Source organism: Lottia gigantea (genome assembly GCF_000327385.1).
Source record: "Lottia gigantea unplaced genomic scaffold LOTGIsca_143, whole genome shotgun sequence".
NCBI classification, from domain to species: Eukaryota; Metazoa; Mollusca; class Gastropoda; family Lottiidae; genus Lottia; species Lottia gigantea.
In genome coordinates this window covers 163878-180258 of record NW_008707672.1, presented here as the reverse complement: position 1 = coordinate 180258, position 16381 = coordinate 163878, and the positions used below count along the sequence as shown (strand labels likewise).

At 35.2% G+C, this 16381-nt stretch overlaps 4 protein-coding genes across 4 annotated transcripts; 2 read left to right on the top strand and 2 right to left on the bottom strand.

Moving 5' to 3' along the window:
• Positions 1–732: 732 nt before the first annotated feature.
• Positions 733–885, top strand: LOTGIDRAFT_140092 (hypothetical protein; the record flags this gene model as incomplete). Its single annotated transcript, XM_009050030.1, has 1 exon — positions 733–885. A coding segment is annotated over one exon (153 nt), but the record flags the coding sequence as incomplete, so codon positions are not given.
• Positions 886–4093: 3208 nt separating this feature from the next.
• Positions 4094–4744, bottom strand: LOTGIDRAFT_140086 (hypothetical protein; the record flags this gene model as incomplete). The annotated part of the gene is made up of 1 exon (XM_009050029.1): positions 4094–4744. A coding segment is annotated over one exon (651 nt), but the record flags the coding sequence as incomplete, so codon positions are not given.
• A 402-nt stretch (positions 4745–5146) lies between these two features.
• LOTGIDRAFT_140052 (hypothetical protein) lies at positions 5147–6052 on the bottom strand (the record flags this gene model as incomplete). The annotated part of the gene is made up of 1 exon (XM_009050028.1): positions 5147–6052. A coding segment is annotated over one exon (906 nt), but the record flags the coding sequence as incomplete, so codon positions are not given.
• A 9307-nt stretch (positions 6053–15359) lies between these two features.
• Positions 15360–16160, top strand: LOTGIDRAFT_140088 (hypothetical protein; the record flags this gene model as incomplete). Its single annotated transcript, XM_009050027.1, has 1 exon — positions 15360–16160. A coding segment is annotated over one exon (801 nt), but the record flags the coding sequence as incomplete, so codon positions are not given.
• Positions 16161–16381: the final 221 nt, after the last annotated feature.

The window sequence follows — 16381 nt, the reverse complement described above, 5'->3', positions numbered from 1 at the left end:
GTGAAATTGTGTGTGTTTTTTTTTCCTGAGAGAACTTGTAAATTCTTCACCTAGAACATTTAAAAATCGATATGTTCTCTGCATTTGTCAATATTCCGAAGACATAATCACTGCAATAGATGGAAAAAATTACCAACTGTGGCGACACTATGATAAATTATTAAAAGGTTTCCACGTTCTTAGATACCTATTCGTACGTATATATAATTTATTGACAGTAACTATAATATTGTGTTAAAAACAGATACTAAAACATAATGAATATAAAAGGGATTGTAAAGAGGTTTTCTACTTTTTATGTGTATCGATGACACTGATAACATTTGCATCATTCCAATTTTCTTTCTCTCCTGCAATTTCAAACTAATCGAAAAATCTGCGTATATATCAAAATATCGTGGGTGACCGCTTGAAACCTCGTATAACGATATATGATGCGAAATTACTTTTCAAGAAAAACGTAAAAAACTATTTGTACGCGTAATTTGTTAAAATCTTTTTTATTATTTTTTTTTAAACGTTACACGTGGCTTTCATTCTTTGAAAATTTAAACCTCGTATAACAGTTTGAGAACTGCGGCCTATTCAACCAATAACTCATATATTAGTATAGTATACGAGGTTTTACTTTTTCATCCGCAGAAAAAGGAACATTGAACCCCGTATAATATAATATTTTACGAGGTTTTAAATCTGACGGTTTATATAAGTGTTATTTAATTAGAGGTTTTTGGGTTATTTACAATCAAGCTAAGAATACAAGGTTTTGATCACAAGATCCGCGCTTTTACGAGCTTTCGAACAGAACCAAAAAGTCAAAATGACCAAATATGGCATATACAAGGTTTCAAGCGATCACTCACGGTATACCCTTTGCGGTTATGAAACGGAACCACAGACGACTTATTGTAAATTGTAATGGTGTTATTTAAAGCTATCAGTGTCACCTCTTTACAATCACTATAATCCCACCTATCAACATTGTATACCTGATCAAAAACACTGTATAAGAATAGAACAGTATGCAGTCATGGGACCCATAGATTTTTCAGTCCCATTAGTCGATGAAATCTTTACCAATGGGTCAGGAAAAATAAGAAAGAAAGAATTTATTAACAGCTTAGGTTCACAATTAAAGCTCAAACCTTTCGGCGTTCATCTAGCAAGGTTCACAATTAAGAAATCCTATACCAGCTGGTCCTTGGAATTAGACGATGATACAGTCATGGTAGACCCTTGAGGATTATTCTGTGCCTATCAAATAATGAACTTTACCTTTTTAAGGTAAACACAGATTTATTGAAGAGACGATGGAAATGAAATGAAGGATGTTTTTTCGTCCTACGTTTCTGTACCAGACGGGCAACGCCATGCAGAGTACAATGAGGGATATATTTGCTGCCAGGTCAGCGGCCTTAGTCTGCTCTTTTTCGATTCTAAATCTTTGACTACACAGCCTGTAGCACACAGGGCCTCGGTTTATTGTCACATACGAGCGACTATAAGAGACGATGGATGACAGACAGTTATACATAGAGTAAAATGTTTATTTTTCACACCAATATGTTGTTTCAATGATTTATTAGATGTGTTTATGTAAGAGTTAAATTGCTGCTAAATCAATCATAATGGTGCAAACAAGGTGACGAGAATATGGCGTTCCAAAAGAAACGATAACACTTTTTAATTTTTTTCGTGCAGTATCAAAGCTTTGATCATAATATTTAGACCTGAATATATGAATATGAAGATATCTTTTCAGCTTAGGATTTTTCGTGAACTACTGACGTTAAGATCATAATATTTAGACCCGACAATTCACAAGTTCACAAGTTGTCATGACAATTTCAAAGAGCAAAACAACAAGCGAAACAAAAAAGTTAAGGAGGATATTTATAACAGATCGACTGGTACGGCTTGGGGTAAAAACCCATAAATATTACACGAGAAAATATTCCTCAATGAAAAATGTCGTTTTTATATGTACAATTTCACCACCTTATATACAACTCAATTGATATGAGGAATATAAAGATAGCAAACCATATCTAGGCTGTTTAAAAACTCTGTAAAATCAAATTTTTATATAATTATAATTTCAACAGTTTTTATAACATGCAACTCAATTGAAATATGAGATTACAGTAAACCATATAACGCGAAAAATATCTTACAATGATTATTAATATTAAAACCAGTAGCGGCGCCAGTTGGGTACAGGGAGGGATTTGTCCCTATAGAAAACTGGTTTGCACCCATAATTGTACCCCCTCTTTATATTTTACAAATGTTATGCGCCTAATCAATTCAATTTGTAGAACATTTTCTCAGGAGAACCTTCTCCGATGCTGTATGAAGCTTTGCGACATTGACGTGTCCACAGAGTTGCCGCATTTTGAATTTACCCTCGACATTAATTTTGTCCCCCATCTAGTCAGCCTGCCCCTATTGTAGCCCCAGTGCCAGGAGTCTGGCGCCACCACCGATTAAGACAGAACCTAAAAAAAAAAACATGTTGTTGTTTCTCAGAGTTTCACGTTATGTGATCTTCAAACAAAGATTATATATCTGCACTCTAGGAAGATATTAAATCAAATTTTTAACTGCTTCCTATCCTTCAAACCTTCATATTATGTACATGTTTTGTCAATGAAATTAAATTTTTCAAATATTCTAGTACATAAAGGCGAATAAACTTACAGAAGATATATGCCTGTTATCATACGACCCAATTTATTTTTCTCAACCTGGTAAAAAAAACTCCAGAGGGTGTGGGACATTGTTTAAGTTTGATAAACGGATTTTAGGCTTCAAGTTTTTGCTTTTTAGAAATAAGTTTTGTGAGATCTTTTAAAGATGGATTTCTTGATTTTTTAGTGTGAAATTAAGCAAACTATTTGATGAATTGGTGTTTCTTATGAATTATCATGTATTATTAATCATATCATTATGTTCTTATTGCATATAACTAAAGAGTTTTAACCAATCATAAATGTCCATATATGTACAGTCTGGATAAACAATAAAAGACTTTTTGACCTTTCTTGTATCTGTTTTAGTTGTTAGATTTCGGAACATTGACATATGGAAATATAACTTTGAAAACATGTTGGTTTTACAATATCATAGGAATAGGTTAGATAGATATAAACGTCCTCTTTTGCAAAACGTCACATTCAGTTTCACACATTTACCGCCATTTTATTTTTGCAATTGTATTTTCGTTGATACTTTTTGATATTTTATGTATGTTTTGTTTTAAATTTTCGCAGGACCACTTCAAACTATTGATATGTACTGACGATTTTACTATTTAAAACATTCTAGTAGCCTGGTTGCCAACGTGGGATGTTTTCACCCCTGGGGTGTCAGGGATCTGGCCAACATGTGTAGGCTGAAACCACTGTTCTAGTACATAAAGATTTGATGATTTCAACAATTTTTGTTTATAGACGTATACAAGAAACAAAAATGCATGACATGACATAAATGTTTGATATTTCTGTTTGATATTTCTGTTTGATATTTCTGTTAAATAAATCAAGATTTAAAGTTGTCATTGACCCAATTTTTGGATATTTGAAAAATAAAGAGGAATGTTAATGTAATAGAGTAACTTGACATAAACAAGGAAGTAAGGAGAAAAGATGGGGGAGGAAAAGCGAAAGAGAAGGGAGGGGTGGGGACGATGAGATGAAGGAAGTGGCATGGGTAGACGACGAAAGGAGAGGAGAAGAGGGTGAATTATATTTTACGTCGTACTCTTCTGCACCACTTTAAAGGGAGTGGGAGAGAAAATAGGAGAGGAAGGAGAAGGGAGTTACTATACTGTTACGGAATTACCTTATACTTGTTTTCTAAGTGAATAAGTATTCCATAATGAAAAGTGGTATCAGGTGTCTTGAAGAGTAAGCAAGCCCTTTCTGAAACAGGCTGTTTATACAGTTAGATAAAGCTGTATGATATTGAGATATTGGCAAGGGACTAGGGTGTCAGGGGTGTGGGACTAGGGTGTCAGGGGTGTGGGACTAGGGTGTCAGGGGTGTGGCCAACTTGTGTAAGAGAAGAATTTATATTGAGTTGAAAGAGCACTTCACATCATCACATGCTGGAATGTGGATGAAAAAATTTGTTTTTTGTGCAAGGTCAAGGTGATTGCTCCAGGAGTGTGAAGGCTGAAATAGGTTGGAAACCACTGATATAGGTGCTGGTTGAACCAAGTCCACGGGGTATAATAGAATAACTTAACGAAGATTGGGGTAGAATAGAGTAACTTGACGAAGATAGGGGTATAATAGAATAACTTGACGAAGATAGGGGTATAATAGAGTAACTTGACCAAGATGGGGGTATAATAGAGTAATTTGACCAAGATAGGGGTATGATAGAGTATCTTGACCAAGATAGGGGTATAATAGAGTAACTTGACCAAGATGGGGGTATAATAGAGTAACTTGACCAAGATAGGGGTAGAATAGAGTAACTTGACCAAGATAGGGGTATGATAGAATAACTTGACGAAGATAGGGGTATAATAGAGTATCTTGACGAAGATAGGGGTATAATAGAGTAACTTGACGAAGATAGGGGTATAATAGAGTAACTTGACGAAGATAGGGGTATAATAGAGTAACTTGACGAAGATAGGGGTATAATAGAGTAACTTGACCAAGATAGGGGTATAATAGAGTAACTTGACCAAGATAGGGGTATAATAGAGTAACTTGACGAAGATGAGGGTATGATAGAGTAACTTGACGAAGATATGGGTATAATAGAGTAACTTGACCAAGATGGGGGTATAATAGAGTAACTTGACGAAGATAGGGGTATAATAGAGTAACTTGACGAAGATAGGGGTATAAGAGAGTAACTTGACGACGAAGATAGGGGTATAATAGAGTAACTTGACGAAGATAGGGGTATAATAGAGTAAATTGACGAAGATAGGGGTATAATAGAGTAACTTGACGAAGATAGGGGTATAATAGAGTAACTTGACGAAGATAGGGGTATAATAGAGTAACTTGACGAAGATAGGGGTATAATAGTGTACCTTGACGAAGATAGGGGTATAGTAGAGTAACTTGACGAAGATAGGGATATAATAGAGTAACTTGACGAAGATAGGGATATAATGGAGTAACTTGACGAAGATATGGGTATAATAGAGTAACTTGACGAAGGTAGGGGTATAATAGAGTAACTTGAAGAAGATAGGGGTATAATAGAGTAACTTGACGAAGATAGGGGTATAATAGAATAACTTGACGAAGATAGGGGTATAATAGAGTAACTTGACGAAGATAGGGGTATAATAGAGTAACTTGACGAAGATAGGGGTATAATAGAGTAACTTGACGAAGATATGGGTATAATAGAGTAACTTGACGAAGATATGGGGATAATAGAGTAACTTGACGAAGATAGGGGTATAATAGAATAACTTGACGAAGATAGGGGTATAATAGAGTAACTTGACGAAGATAGGGGTATAATAGAGTAACTTGTCGAAGATAGGGGTATAAAAGAGTAACTTGACGAAGATATGGGTATAATAGAGTAACTTGACGAAGATATGGGGATAATAGAGTAACTTGACGAAGATAGGGGTATAATAGAATAACTTGACGAAGATAGGGGTATAATAGAGTAACTTGACGAAGATAGGGGTATAATAGAGTAACTTGTCGAAGATAGAGGTATAATAGAGTAACTTGACGAAGATAGGGGTATAATAGAATGACTTGACGAAGATAGGGATATAATAGAGTAACTTGACGAAGATAGGGGTATAATAGAATGACTTGACGAAGATATGGGTATAATAGAGTAACTTGACGAAGATAGGGGTATAATAGAATAACTTGACGAAGATAGGGGTATAATAGAGTAACTTGACGAAGATAGGGGTATAATAGAGTAACTTGTCGAAGATAGAGGTATAATAGAGTAACTTGACGAAGATAGGGGTATAATAGAGTAACTTGTCGAAGATAGAGGTATAATAGAGTAACTTGACGAAGATATATACGCCCTTTGTGGGCAGCATACAAATATAGAACAGTACAATGATTTCCAATGAAAATAAAATGAAACACAGGTACATGTATATGAAAAGTAACACAATGAAGTATAAAAGTTAAAAAGTAAAATATTATAATTAGAAGCATTGAAAAGATAATTATTATAAGGTTAAAATAAATATCACTTTAAGGAGTTTATGTATTACATAAACCATGTATATAAAACAATGCGATGACATTTGTTATATAAAAATAGTATACATAAAATGAAGAAATGAAAATAAATATTTTTAAATAGATATATTTAGTAATATGGTGATTATGGTGAATTTTTACGTTTTTCAAAACACATAATAAGCAACAGATGATTGGCAGAATTTGTCAATGTATAAACATATGTTAACATATTGTTTTTCTTTTGTTTCAGGGTGGAATTAACTGCACTGTTACTGAATTACCTTATCCTTGTTTTCTACCCGGTAAGCAAATTTATTTCATTTCCATACGCTCATAATATATGGTGACCTATATTGTCTGGCCGTCCTCCCATCCGCACGAAAGTTGATGTGCTTCATTCTTAACGTAATGCTAGTCTTACGTACCCTTTTTGTTACGTCACATAATCACAGCAATGGTGAGGGAAGACATTTGATTGGATGGCGGTGTTATGAATTACGACTAAAGTTATATAGAAAAGTTGTTAGACCCTAAGGAGAGGTTGATTTAAAATAAATGCTAATAAAACTACTCAGTTTGGTGCAATTGTAATTAGACTGTTCGGATATAAAACCCCTATTTCACTTCAAGTCATTTCAGTGATCATTTTTTATAAGACCAAACTTTAATTTTGGCATTTCATAAAAATTAAAAATGTTCCAGCAATAAACTTCAGATAGATATTGTAAATGACGTTAGTTCCTTCAGGTTATATAGACCACCGAGAGATGTATTTCTAGATTTGGCTATAAATTTGCAGGAAAAATATTCAAATTGATTAGATTCGCAGATCGTTGTGATAAATTTTAATTTTGGCTAATCAAAGGAAATATTGTATCTAAAAAAAGGATTCATTTTGACGAACAAACTGCAATGCGATACCATCTAAATTGAACCTTTTTCATCTGTAACGTTATAATCGAATTAGATGACAAACTAAATTATTACAAATGAAGCAAAAATTAACATCGATTTTTAACCACCCACAACTTTCTCAATTCTTACAACAAATAATAATTCTTTAGACGTTGAAATTTGAGAAAGAACGAAAACAACATAAAACTTTATCTGTGAAAACTATTTATATTTCTAAACTATATTTAAAGACTTGTCGACATATTTTCTTACCCTACATTGTCACGAAGGTGAAATTAATTCTAGATCTTGGAATAAATGTGAAGAGTTATACAGAAGGCAGTGGCGGAACTTACCTCCCGAGACTAACTTAAATGTGCATTCTGACACATATTTTGGGGCTAAAACGTATAAAAATCACATTTTCTAATTTTATTAGAATTGAGACAGAAGGCTGAATCGTTTGTCAGCTGCAGAACCACTTATTCTCAGCCTGTTTCAAAGGTTCTCGTCTTTCTTGGAAGAAAATAAAAATGAATGAAAATAAATAAACCAAGTACTAACGATCCGAACCGCAAAACGAAACCAGAAATCATAATGGCGAAACATTGGTAGCAGCTTTCCATATGAGGAAGTATTTCATAATGAATTGTGAAATCAGGTCTCTGGAAGAGTAAGCAAGTACTATCTGAAACAGGCTGTTTATACAGTCAAATTTATAATAAACTAGTTGATAGTAACATATTGGCTTAATTCACTACGTAGCTTTTGTTGCCGTTATTAACAAAATTAGAAGCACCCAAGTGGCTCAACTAACATATAGGGGAAGGTTGAACCACGTCCACGGGCCTCAGCCATAAGGGGGGCCCCACCCTGTACCTAAGAGAGTATATAAAAGGTCACCGTGTCCAAACCACCCCCATTCGTCCATCGTATCACGAAGCACGGCTTTGTCTTATTAACGGAAGTATGACGAATATTTCGCCCCCCCCCCCCCCCCCCTTCAGAGGGAAACCTCGTTCCGCCACTGGTTTCCAGACAAATCTGTTGCCTCTAGGGGGCAGTAAGATAGCGTGTAAACAATAATTTCATTTCATTTTCTGATCCACCTACATTAATAAAATCAATTTTTGACCCCAGATCATAAACTAGTGTCATAAACTCGACCTTCGTAATTCACCTCGAGGAAACCTAATATGGCTGCTGGCAGACGACAAACATGTATTCATATGTCATAGGAGATAATTATATCACGAAACTGTTGGTAAAATGTCAGGATTTATCTCAAGTAGAAAAGAGGTGTGGTGACAGTCCCCTTGTTTTCGGTAGCGATTAAAAAAGGGTGTTGTAATGCTAGGTTTTGGGGAATGGTGTGGCTTATAACCTGTTTTTTGGCAGTCTTGTTGACCTTTTGGGGAAGCTAGTTTCATAAACTAAATCAATAATCTATCTCTAAAAGCTTTGCGGTGGGTCAGTTAGTTAAACGCTTGCTGAGTGTACTGAACGTCCAGGGTTCAATCCGACATAGGAAAAAATCTAGACGTTCGGATGGGACTGTAAATAGACCGAGGTTGTGCACGTTAAAGATCCCGTTAAAATTCGAAAAGAGTAGGCTTGTGACGCTGTCCTGGCAAAATTTCCCTCATTCCACACTGTATGGTGTTGCCCGTTTTCATTATTCCAATTAGGGATCGAAACGTAGATCGCATAACTCCATCAATTTCATTTCTGCATTTCTTTGATCTGCAATAATTGATAACAAAGAAGACAATAATTCGCTGTCTACTCAGCCATGCCGTACTAACATCTGCCTATTTTCGAAGGTGCGGAAAAACAGGGCCTAGTTTTTCTGACCTTCCTCCAGCCGACGACTTTTACAATAGCTATCAGAGGCTGGAATAGAGGCAGATGTTTCGGATTATTCAACCATGTTGACTTCTATATTGAAATCAGCATCATGAACTGGAATTTCATAATATATTATCTGTAGTCTCTCGAGCTGTCTGGAAAGTGCTTATCCTGAGCTCAGATGACACTCCCACTGTTCAATGTAACCGCTCAACCAGTCATCATAATATACTTTCCTTCCTCGTGAGAATTAAGTAACGAATAGTCTAGCAGACGACAATTCATCTCATTAACAAATCAGACTATTCCCTAGAAACTAGCAGTACCGTTAGCCCAATAGACGACAATTCAAATTCAAATTGAACCGTTTCAAGGACGGATTGTAGCTGAAATGAAGTCATTTGCTTGGTTGCGTCTTGCAAATGGTGATCGTAGTAGTATATAGGTTCAACTCCCATGGTGACCATAAACAAGTCATCTTTCCATATTATATCAGTCAACCAAACTGTAAATGGATATGGATAAAAGATCAACAGGTTTGGCCAAGAACCAGTTGGTAGAAAAGATCCTCGTGGACCTAAGTTCTTATCCTTGTAGAATAGTTGTTTATTTTTGTTTCTGTCAAGTATTTAAAATGTTAGCATGAAAACATTCCAGAAAGTGATGGATCGTTTCGTGTTATTAAGCTTCATCAGCTAGTAAACTAAATATTTAGACTAAAGATGTAGCTGAAATTGAGCTCTGTCAGCTAGTAAAGTAAATATTTAGACGACTATACAGATAGCTGAAATTGAGCTCTATCAACTAGTAAAGTAAATATTAAGACGACTATACAGATAGCTGAAATTGAGCTCTATCAGCTAGTAAAGTAAATATTTAGATGACTAAAGATATAGCTGAAATTGAGCTCTGTCAGCTGGTAAAGTAAATATTTAGATGACTATACAGATAGCTGAAATTAAGCTCTATCAGCTGATAAAGTAAATATTTAGATGACTATACAGATAGCTGAAACTGAGCTCTGTCAGCTGGTAAAGTAAATATTTAGATGACTATACAGATAGCTGAAACTGAGCTCTGTCAGCTGGTAAAGTAAATATTTAGATGACTATACAGATAGCTAAAATTGAGCTCTATCAGCTGGTAAAGTGAATATTTAGATGACTATACAGACAGCTGAAACTGAGCTCTATCAGCTGGTAAAGTAAATATTTAGATGACTATACAGACAGCTGAAACTGAGCTCTATCAGCTGGTAAAGTAAATATTTAGATGACTATACAGATAGCTAAAATTGAGCTCTATCAGCTGGTAAAGTAAATATTTAGATGACTATACAGACAGCTGAAACTGGGCTCTATCAGCTGGTAAAGTAAATATTTAGAGGACTATACAGATAGCTGTAATTGAGCTCTATCAGCTGGTAAAGTAAATATTTAGATGACTATACAGATAGCTGACACAGATACAGATAGCTGACACAGATACAGATAACTGACACAGATACAGATAGCTGACACAGATACAGATAGCTGTATAAATGGACTACACAGGTAGCTGAACCTGACTTCTATCAGCTATATCAAGGTAAACTTGAGACCTATGTTGAAAGGAGTTTGAAACGTGTGATAACTGATAACCTACAAGGCAACGATTCCCTGTCGACTCAGCTATGATGACCTCTCGATAGAAACTAGTATCATGATCTGATTTAATGTCTTCTATTTTATTCTGTTGTCTTGAAATAGCTGCCGGCTGATCAATATTTCTCAACATCAAGCCAATCTAGCCTAGAAAACGTACTTGTATTGCCTCCTTTAGCGAAGTAAAACTACAATATCAAAATGTTTCTTTAACAATGATGTTCTCCACATGGATAGATAATAAATATACTAATAGTGCTAGAGGAACATGCCATATTATATCGATATAGTATTACTAAAATCGAAATGTAATCCACAGATAATTGTTAGTCATAAAATCATGATATTATCTTAGTTAAACTTGTGAAATAGCGCTTTCGTGGCAGTTATTATGAAATAGACCAAAACAAAGAATAAACACCGTTTCGAAACATTGCCAACCCCTTCAAGGAGATCTGATCGGTGTTAATTTTGAATTTTTGATATTCAATGTTTTTGATTCACCGTAATGAATATCTAACAGACTAAACTAGAGAATTGACGCAGGTAACACCTTCAAAGAGTTCGTATTGAAACATATTTGCTATCACCGTAGATCGGCGTCTCGACTCCTCCGCCGAAGACGCTTCGGCCATCCCGCCAGGTCATTTGAGACTTGATATTCGCTAATTTAAACAAAAAGAACGTTTTTCTGATACAGGCAGCAATAAAACGTTGGAATGTTTTTTATTACGTATGACGAAACGAAACAATAAATAAATCTTGTTCTTTTTCAAAATGCAAATGTTTAGCAATTCCACTGTGGCGAGTTTGAACGTGAATTAAAGAAAGCGCGCCATGTTATTTTTTTTTAAATTTTACTTGAGAGTAAAGATAATGTCGGCGACTGCATTTTCGACTTTGTGTTGCTAAGTTTCGATTCAAGACACTGAACACAGGTATATAAACAGTTCGTTACCTCCAACTTCATCAGTTGATCTGCACACCTGTATTATCTTACTGAAAAGTTTGATTCACCTTAATATGAGGTATTATGAAATTCTTGATATTCAAATGTTTCTGAGTCAAGTTGAGATTTTAGTTAAATATCAGTTATGGTGCAAATTGACACAGTTTACGTCCTAAAAGGGGATCTGATTGGTGTTAATTTTGAATTCTTGATATTCAAATGTTTCTGAAAAAAGTTATGATTCGCCGTTATAACAATGATTATGAAACCGATTGAAATATAGAATTGACGCAGTTAACACCCTCAAAGATTGTGTTAATTTTAAAATATTTATTTTTGTGTTAGGTGTTAATGAGAACACGGTCTCAAAAGAGCATTGACCTTGGTCACGAAATAAAGATATGACATGTATATCAAAGTGAACTAAAGGTTAAAGTAGTTATATATGTTAATCAGAAAGAAGTAATCTTTACAGTACTATTTCTCGTGGTAAAATAAGAATCATCTTTCTTCCTGATAAATCCTGTAATCTGAAATATTTTAAGACATATTCATCACGTGTAGGCTACCTATTTGCGAAACAAGGCCAAGACAGTGCGCTATTTCTTTGACCAATCGTCTGAGAAACTGGAATTTCTTTAGCTAAGGCAATCAGTAATAGTGTTCACAGCTCACCGTCGAAATTTGAGCCTTCAAATCCATGTGTGTTCAGAATTATCCGCCTTTGAAAGTTAAAAAGACGAGTCGTCTTTTCTTGAGACATCGCCATATAAAGAAAGGACATTTACAGTAATAAGAAAAGAAATTCCAAGTTTGAATTATTTTTGAAGGCATATTGCAATTTTTCGTACATTCCAAGTACTTCTGGAGACTTGTTGCATATTCTATTCAAGACTCAAATCAACCCCCAAAAATGGCACATCTCTTTAAATTTTTATAAATCAATGATTCACCATAATAGTTCATATGGAACCGACACATATAGAGAATTTGGGCGCAGATCGCGGTGGGTACACGGGAAAGCTTTCCATTTAATTTTGTGAGACAAGTTTTGCTTCGCCTTAATATTATGTTATTATGACTATTATTGGGTGAGAATGAAACAGACAGAAATAGAGAATGATTGATGGTCCTGACTGAATCATTTCCATATTGGTAAATATCAAAGTTATTAGAACAGCAATAACAGTTATAATTCTACCTGGAGGGCAGGGTTACTGAACGTTATTACAATAATTAAGTTATCACTGATCTATAAAGACATGATTTTTCTCTGATCTTTTTTAATATCTCGGAATATTCATGGTAATAATTGGAATTATAAAATCAATTGACGAAGACCAGGTCATTTTGAAGGATGATAAGAATAAATTTTGTTAAAGGTGACAAAAATAAACTTTGAAATGTTTTTGCATACGGTAGAAAAAGCATCATGAAACGGTTGTTTCGTACTAATACCTTGCCGTTTCTATAGGGGGGACCAGGGAGTGAGGGGCATGGCCAATCAAAAAAAAAGGGGCTGGCCTTGGTTTGACCCCTCCAACATTCAATTTTTGTTATCATTTTACATAGTGAAAGAATAGCATGTTGTCCTCCTGGAAAATTTTGTGACCCCATCTCGCCCCCCTCACCTGATGTTTCTTAAAAATGCCACTGTGACTGCAATAGTCACATTACTTGTCTCATGGAAGTTTGTAAATGAAGCGAATTGATTAGATTGTACGCTAACGAATACCGTCAATGAGAAGCCTTGACAGAAAGTCTACGAACATGAACTTTAACTACAACCTTTCTGTCGACGGCTCTGGGTGGTATATTCTCTAGAGTACAATTCAATCAAATCGCCACATTCTGTGATATAAGAAAGGTTACTATAGCAATCAAAGTGTACGAAGTTCGTAAATTCTTGACATTGTGAAGCAAGTATGCACTCTCCCTTTTAAATCTAACTTTTATATAATTTTAAAAAGTTGGAACTTCTTGTTGCTAGCAGAAATATCTCGAATTTTCCAATTAGAAAAATGATAAAATTCAGAAACCAAAATTTTACGTATTTAATTTCGACGAAATGAAATGATTTAATGAAAAAATGTGAGTTTTTTGTTTTTGTTAATTTGAATTTGAATGTTAATTTGTGAAAAGTTTGTGTTGGTAACAGCTTTTAACAATGAAAATAAATTAACTGAATAGATAACAATTCGAGGTTAGATAAAATCATTACGTGTGAAAGTATCAGAGCGAGATGACTCGTTATATATATAGTCGCAAAACGGTCTACCAGTATAGTTCCACTAGTGTAATATATCACAGTCTTTAATGACCCGTGTGCCATTTTGTGGGTGTTGAATATATGTAAATAGTCTTCAGAAGTACAATGTACTTGAAATGTACGAAATTCACACAATTCCTTCATAAATATCTCAAACTTAATATTTTACTCACTATATATGTCTTTTCTATATATCACAACAGAGTATCTTAAATTGGCGAGTCGTCATTTTAACATTCAAACGCAGATAATTCTGGACACACGTGAAATTGAAGGTTCAAATTTCGACGGTGAGCTGTGAACACTATTACTGAGACTAAAATGAAGATTGGTCTACCTGTTCCTTTAATGACAGCCATCGTTTGTCGGTACTATGTCCATGGATTCTACAAATAGCTTATAATATTTACTGGGTTTTAGATTTTTCAACTCAGGGACATTCCGCTTTTTTGTAGGTCGAACAATTTTTGTCAAAATTTGTGAACACTATACACCAAAATCTAAAAAAAATATGTCCCTTAAGGATGGGATTCCTTTTTTTAGTGTCAAATTAAGCAAACTATTTAATTAATTGGTGTTTCTAATGAATTATCGTGTATTTTTAATCACATCATTATGTTCTTATATTGCATGTAATATAAAGTTTTAACCAATCATGTATGTCCATGTATGTACAGTCTGAATAAACAAATGCTTTTTGGAAGCTGTCAGAAAACTACTCTACGGATTTGAGTAAAATAAATGCCTTATTATATATATATTTCTCCAACGTTTTCTAGGTTTTAATGAATAATATCGATCCAAAACTAAGTTAACCCGCTTGATTAACAATAAGAACTCTCCGTTTTTAATAAACACTTTTAAAATAAATTTATATTGATCAAGTAGATACAAAGATGTAAATATGATACTTTAGAAATATTTTCAGATATAATTTAAGACGTTAATGAAAATGGTTTACAAAAAATACGGAGCGTCCATAAAGTGTTTATTTGGAATTTGGGGTTTGTCAACTCGACATCCCTTTCAGAAATGCCATATAGTTAGTGATGTTAATAGGGTTTTGGGAAAGTCAACTCTCTATTTAGTATTTGGGTTTATCAACTCGACATTCCTTTTAGAGAGTCCACTAAGCTAATAATGTTCATTTGGTATTGAGGTTTGTCAACTCGACATCCCTTTCAGAGAGTCCACATAGCTAATAATGTTCATTTGGTATTGAGGTTTGTCAACTCGACATCCCTTTCAGAGATCCCACAACCGACTAGTCTACTACTAAAAACTAAAAGTGAAACAGTACCCCTTTAAAAGGGACTACATTGCTAATAGAGTTTTGGGGTATTGCCAACTCTACTTCCCTTTCAGAGAGCCCAAATAGCTTAAGATATTTATTTGGTAGGCCTGTTCGGTGTTTTGTCAACTCGAAATTTCCTACAAGGAAGTGTGGTCTGCATGGGATTGATCCCTGAATATGTCTAAGGCCTATATCGCTTAGATTCAACCCAAGGCTTTTATCACTTGGATTCAACCCAAGGCCTTTATCGCTTGGATTCAACCCAAGGCCTATATCGCTTGGATTCAACCCCAGGCCCATATCACATGGATTCAACCCCAGGCCTACATCACTTGGATTCAACCCCAGGCCTATATCACTTGGATTCATCCCAAGACCTATATCGCTTGGATTCAACCCAAGGCCTATATCGCTTGGATTTAACCCAAGGCCTATATCGCTTGGATTCAACCCAAGGCCTATATCACTTGGATTCAACCCAAGGCCTATATCACTTGGATTCAACCCAAGGCCTATATCCCTTGGATTCAACCCAAGGCCTATATCACTTGGATTCATCCCAAGACCTATATCGCTTGGATTCAACCCAAGGCCTATATCGCTTGGATTTAACCCAAGGCCTATATCGCTTGGATTCAACCCCAGGCCCATATCACATGGATTCAACCCCAGGCCTACATCACTTGGAGTCAACCCCAGGCCTATATCACTTGGATTCATCCCAAGACCTATATCGCTTGGATTCAACCCAAGGCCTATATCGCTTGGATTTAACCCAAGGCCTATATCGCTTGGATTCAACCCAAGGCCTATATCGCTTGGATTCAACCCAAGGCCTATATCCCTTGGATTCAACCCAAGGCCTATATCCCTTGGATTCAACCCAAGGCCTATATCCCTTGGATTCAACCCAAGGCCTATATCCCTTGGATTCAACCCAAGGCCTATATCACTTGGATTCAACCCAAGGCCTATATCCCTTCTTTCCAATGAGATGGTAAATCGATCTAAGAGATGGGGAATTTTCTCAATGAACACTGCATGGCGTTGTTTGGGTTAATTATCGACATTAAACAATTCAACTCCATTTTATTTTGTATCTTGTAGAGAGTGATGAGAAAGATTTTCCCCACCAACCTCGAGATGTCCAATCAGATAAACATCTCTACAACGACTCACGATGGCATCTTCATCTTGCCTGGAAATTACCATATGATTGTAAGTAGCCCTACCTTCCATTTTTATTTAGAAAATTATCATCCTGTTGGCCTGATCTGGGTT